The following is a 6,387-nucleotide window of genomic DNA, read 5'->3' on the forward strand; positions in this document are numbered from 1 at the left end:
GGGAACGGAGCGAGGCCGGTGGAGTAATTGATAATGAGCGACACCTGCACCACTCACCGGTCTCGAGTCCCACGGCTCTCGGCCCCACCCCCACTCGTCACAGTTATGTAGTCATATCATTAGATGGCATTTCATTTGTATTAATGTTACAGTGATTACGGTAAATGTTTATGTGAAATGTACTTGCTCAAAATGTGCGTTTGACCAGCACGTATGTTCTTTTATTTGTGATTGGTCAGTATTTTACCTACTCCCACCCCTTTGCAGGTACTGAGAATTCTGATTGGAGAAGTTGGTGGAGAGTGAAGAGGGAGAGACAGAGGAGGCAGATTGAAAGTGATGTCGCAGTTTTTTTCTCTCTTTTGTTTCGGAAAGGAATACGAAAATAACCACTAAGTGGCTAGATCTTATATTTAATGAAAGTAGGAAGTGATAAAGAACCTTTCTTTCATTTGTGTCATTTGTTTACTCTGACTAAGAGTTTAAAGAGATTTACATTTGTTACAGCTGCTGCTCGCGCTGTAATCTCCCTTTTCTCTGACGAAGTGTAAGAGACTTTGATGTGATGATGGACCAGAGTTTCTTAATCATTTCGAGGAATAAGTATACAGAATGGAGGAACCAGATAGCGTTCTAAATCCCCACGCGGTTTAGAATTCCTCTGGCACTGCGGGATTTCTCGTCATCCAGCGGACCGCGGGTGAAATATCAGACGAATACGGAGTTTCTAACAAGTTTGTTGGACAGCACGTGTGTTGACACAAGCGGACACAGGCACTCTTGTTTGTTTATTTAGCTCTTCGGAGCGAAGAGGCCATTTGTTGGGTTTAACGGCCACACCGTTCTCAAGCGACGATGCAGGCCTTCAACGTATAGGAATTATTGAAACTGAGAGTGTGTGTGTGGGCCCACATTACACCGTTGCTATTTAGCTCGTTTCATTTGATTTATATTGAGTATTTGCATTCTGACTGCTGTTTAGTGCCATATTTTCACAAAGGAAGTGGATTACTGTTTCTTACTGATACAAGTTAAGTATTAGCTATTAGTTGAGTACCAAAACAAGGGGAGTCCGCTTTTAGTTATTTTTAGATACACAGTTGGAATCAGCTTCCAGAAGAGATCAGATGCGCTAAAATATTAGCCACATTTAAATGCAGACTCAAAACTCATCTGTTTAGCTGTGCATTTATTGAATGAGCACTGTGCTACGTCTGAACTGATTGCACTGTATTTTATGTATAATCATTTTCTATTTTTAACTGTTTTAAATTCATTTTATTTCAATTTCTAAATAATTGTAAAAGTTTTTAAGTTCCGTTTTATTGTTATGATTTTTTTAATGATTATTTTACTTCCTTTTATGTAAAGCAATTTGAGTTACCATTGTGTATGAAATGTGCTGTATAAATAAACTTGCCTTGCCTTACCTTACCTATTGTTATTTGAGTATCAGGTATTAAAATTACCTTTAGAGAAATTTCATGTGAAAGAAAACAACCAACGCACGTTGTATTTAATTTCATCCATTTACTCTAGATTTATATTATTTTCTTTCTTTGATTTCATTTTTTTTTAATAAATTATGTGTGAATTGCTAAGAACTTGCCCTTAGTGATTTACATTACCAATTGTTCAGAAAGACCACCACTTAACATTTAATTTAAGTACAGTGATCAGTGGGAAATGGAAAGGAAGTAGGTTAGTTACGTCGGGAGACACATCATTAGAAACTGGGTGCTCCGCCCATTAGTGGAAAGGGTAAGGGGCACTACACATAGAAACATTCAGGAGTGCCGAAAATTATTGTCAGCGCTGTCCTGCGATTTATCAGCTTAAAAATAGAAAAGTTACAGCTGCACAGACAAGCGAGTTAAAGTCATTTAATATAGACGTGGGCTAATTGTAGTGTTCCAGTAAACCATGTTAAAACTATTCTTCTAGTATAGTGCATTTATTTTTCATTTACTGTAATAATTTCTGAACAGACGTTTGTGAAATTTCAAAACATACTGAAATATTTTAGCCGCAAATTTCGTCATGGAGCGAAGGCGGAACGGCGTTTCTGCTCAGAGGAGTGGCGAGTGGAGCGGGGAGTGGGAAATACTGAGCCCGGAGTGGAGCTGGAGTGGAGTGATTGTTGAATGCTTGGAGCACACAGGGGAAATTGTTGCAGCTCCACTCCGCTCACATACTCTGCTGCCCACTGCTCCGGGTGTGTGTTCACTGTGTGTGTGTGTGTGTGTGTGTGTGCGCGCACTTGGATGGGTTAAATGCACAGCGCAAATTCCAAGTATGGTGTCCCATTCTGTTTTGTTAATGACATGTTAAACAGCTCATGCTCTTGAGTACAATAAGCAAACTAACATGCAGTACACTCTGTCCCTTTCATTCTAATTAAATATATATACAGTTTGATCTATATATTTTAGTGTGTCCAGTGCTGTGTTTGAAGAGTGCTCTTGTGCATAAATGTGTAAGGGAACCCCAAAGTATCACGAAAGAGGAAATCGTGAGGAATCAAATGTCAAATAAAGCAAAACGACAGGGAACAAAAACAGTGAAGTCATCATCAGGTTCAGTGTTCGTTACAGCAGCATCTCTGAGATCTCGAACTGATTAATTAGCAGAAGCTATTACTCCATCACCTGCACATGACATCATTAACGACCAAATGACAGAGCTTAGATCATGGCACTGTGGTTTTGGGAAACAGTCATGACTAGTTGGTTAGTTACTCCAGTGATTCTTCATACTATGGTAGTTAATCAGCGAGTTATATTGCTGTATGTGAAATGCACCCCTGCTTTCTAGTATTGATACATGTGACTTTTTCAATAAAAACAGCAACTCCAAACAAATATACTAATCAAATCTGTGCACTTAAAAAAACTACATTTGCCAGAGAGGAATTGTCAAGATTAGAGGATCTGGTATCACATTAACTGGGACATATTCAGTGATGTATGAAGAACAGAGCCCTGAACTATTAGTCACAGTCTGGAAAAAACTGTCACTAATACAGTATACAGTATATTTCACTCACCCGGCAGCATGTGGATCACTGATGATTCTCACAGGAGGCTCTTTAATATCACACAGAGACACTGAGGAGTTCATCTGATACAGTCTAAATCCAGCACAGAGGGGTTCAGTGAATGTGGTGTTGAATGTGTGTAAGTGTGTGAGTGTGTGTGTGTCAGAGACGCTGTAGAAGGACAGAGTGCCGGCCGACACGTCTACATACACTCCTACTCTCTTAGAGGATGAACGGACGGTGGGTATATAAGTGTATTTATTATTGTGCCAGACAGTGAATCTATTATTAGAGCAGAACAGACTCCAGGATTTGTCACTGAATCCAAACCAACAGTCACTCCATCCTCCTTTCCTGCTTATTCCTTTATATGACACTGATATAATAGCAAACCTCCCACTCCATTCAGTCTCCCAGTAACAGCGTCCAGTCAGACTCTCAACACACAGAACCTGAGGAGCATATTCAAATCTCTCTGGATGATCAGGATATGGCAGAAGATCTTCCACACTTGTGATCTTCCTGTTCTCATCAGACAGCATGAGTCGAGTGTTTGCTGTGTTTGGATCCAGTGTGAGATCACAGGCATCTGAACACAAGAAGAGAGAAACATCAAGAACAACACAACAGTGAAGATGTCTGTGTGTGTTTACAGCTTTGACTGTATTTGCAAAGTCCAGAATCTCCTCACTATTCACAGATGTCCTCACTATTCAGTGTTCTTCACTATTTTTTCTCTATAAGCAACAAAGTGTAAAGATGCTGTGAATAAGAGATTGATTTTGCAGTAGAGACAGATTTTATGATTGTAACAGGAGTTTTTACTGGTAATGGTACCGACTAATCTAGCGCAAGCGTTAGTTCAGGCAGGCCATGTAGGCAGAGTTCCGCAACAGCTTACTATCAGTTGTTCAGATCCCTCCAATCCCAGCGATTCTCCTATCTCAGGTACATGCATATATATGTGGCACTATCACTCACCTCCAGCTTAGTCAAGCTCGCATCCAACCCTCTCTGCCACCAAGACAAGTTTCCCAAGCAATCCCACTATCATTATCTTGATGTTATGCTGATGGTTCCGGGGGGTTATTACAGGCAGCTAATATTTATATATATTGTTTTGCTGAACCCCACACACGAAACCATACCACCAAACCAAATGTTGTGTATAATCAATACATTATGTTTTTTACTGCCAGAGTGGTCCTGACTGAACTGAAATTTTGGTATCGTGACGACACTAGTGCAAAATAATATCAGTAATGTTTCAACTGATTAATCTTTTGGTTAAGCTTTGTAGTCATATATCACATTAAAACCGCAAAAGATAAAAGTATTTACACAAGAAATATAAACATAACTATTAACTATAAGAAATAAAATATAATTAATCAATTAATAATTAACAGTCCAGCTGTCAGAAAAAATTAACTTTTTTTAAATATGTAATTTACTGAGGAAACTAAAGCATGATAAATATAGATTACTCAAGAAGAGTGTGTGTGTTTGTAGACCTACACTTTCGTAGTCCTGCTCTCATCCTGCTCTCTCCTCCATGATCCACACTGTAAACACAAAACCACACATTCACAAGTTTACACTTACATATAATCAGACCGAGAGAATATTAAGCCTATTTGGCATGCTGTCTGAGGGGAGGCACTCGGAATATAGCCCAAACCCAGAGAACTCCCCCAAAGAAGCAAATAACCAAGAGACCACCGCCAGAGAACAAACTGACTAAAACCTCTCTAAAACTGCGTGCCATAAAAGAAATGGGTTGGAGTTTGCGGGGAGGTGACAGGGCAACTGGGAGGTAACCTGTGCGGAGAGTATGGATGCGTTTTATAAGATTGTGGAGAGTAATGTGCCGTCTGGCATCCAGGTGAGAAGGTTGGGAAATGTTTAATTTCTTTGATCAGGAGGGAGGTTTGAGAATTAGTTATTTCAAGGGAGGGAGTGCCGTAAATTAGTTTGTGATAAAACTGGATGCCACTTCCGTAACCTTTGATGGACCCGACTTGAAGGCCTTTAACACTGTTAAGGTAGGAGATAAAGGATGTGATAGAGAGCAGGGAGAAATCAGGAAAAAGCAGCTTAAATGAGAGGTGGAATGCTTTTAAATATTTCCATGCTGTGAGGAAAGACTGGAGGATTCTGGGAGAAACTGCTTGGAAGAAAGAGTCGAGAGATGTGTCAAGGAGAGGTTTTAATGGATGTGTTACGGGAATATTATAGGTCGTTTCCACTGAGCGGTACGGTTCGGTACAGTACAATACAGTACGATTCGGGACGGTAAACCCTGGTCCGGCTACAGTACCCTTCCTTGATAGGTGTGGTGTGTGCCGGAAATTAGTGATCAACTTCATTCTCGCGAGAATAAGCGCAACATTGTGTTTGTGCACTCCAGTTTGTTCTTTCTTAGAGAGAAATGGTATCTGTGAGGATTTCTACAAAATTATGTTGGCATTAGTGGAATTGCATTGTCATGGATCAAATCTTACTTATCTGATCGTCATCAATTCGAGATATCATATTGATCACAAGTACTGTATGGAGTACCACAAGGCTCAGTACTAGGACCGTTGCTTTTCACACTTTACATGTTACCCTTGGGAGATATCATCAAGAAACATGGTGTTAGCTTTCACTGTTATGCTGATGATACTCAGCTCTATATTTCTTCGTGGCCCAATGAAACATACAAATTCGCAAACCTAACGGAATGCATAGTTGATATAAAAAACTGTATGACTAGTCATTTCCTAATACTAAATTCTGAAGAAGAAAAAAAACAGGTTTTAATTATTGGACCAAAAACCTCCAAATGTAATAACTTAAAACTCAGTCTAAGACTCGATGGCTGCTCTGTTAATTCCTCGTCATCAGTTAGGATTATTTGAGAGCAATCTTTCCTTTGAAAGTCATGTTTCTAGCATTTGTAAAACCGCATTTTTCCATCTTAAAAAAGTCTAATTTGCATATTATGACGTCATCAGGGGGTGGCCATCTTGAATTTCATCATATTCAGGAAATAGTAGATATTGAATTGATGTTTGAACTTATTTGCATGTTTTTTTTTGTTTTGTTTCATATTGAATGGATGTTTGAACTTATTTGCATGTTTTTTTTTGTCATTTTATCCTCATTCCAAATGATCAGGAAAAGAGGAAATCAACAGTAAAACAGGAGAAAGTAGTAAATTATTACTATATTACTGTGCCATAGTAAAATGCATGTACCTATTTTTTGATTAGTTGAACAGCTATCTGCACAATCAGGTATCTAGGTGACACAGTTTATAGTTATTGAGAGTATGGTACCTCTCATGGCATGGCACAGCGCACTCC

The 6,387-nt window shown here is 39.2% G+C and overlaps 1 protein-coding gene across 3 annotated transcripts in view; it reads right to left on the bottom strand.

The window, feature by feature from the left end:
* Positions 1 to 6,387, bottom strand: part of LOC107662709 (NACHT, LRR and PYD domains-containing protein 1-like) — a 45,338-nt gene that overhangs the window by 11,518 nt on the left and 27,433 nt on the right. For all 3 annotated transcript variants that reach the window (XM_016452780.1, XM_016452781.1, XM_016452782.1), the window contains 2 exons: positions 4,556 to 4,602; positions 3,047 to 3,626 (listed from right to left, as the gene is read on the bottom strand). In XM_016452780.1, coding sequence (XP_016308266.1) covers positions 3,047 to 3,626; positions 4,556 to 4,602 — 627 coding nt within the window. The remainder of the gene's footprint in view (positions 1 to 3,046; positions 3,627 to 4,555; positions 4,603 to 6,387) is intronic.

The sequence above is a fragment of the Sinocyclocheilus anshuiensis genome, unplaced genomic scaffold, assembly GCF_001515605.1.
Source record: "Sinocyclocheilus anshuiensis isolate Anshui unplaced genomic scaffold, SAMN03320099.WGS_v1.1 scaffold687, whole genome shotgun sequence".
Lineage (NCBI taxonomy): Eukaryota > Metazoa > Chordata > Actinopteri > Cypriniformes > Cyprinidae > Sinocyclocheilus > Sinocyclocheilus anshuiensis.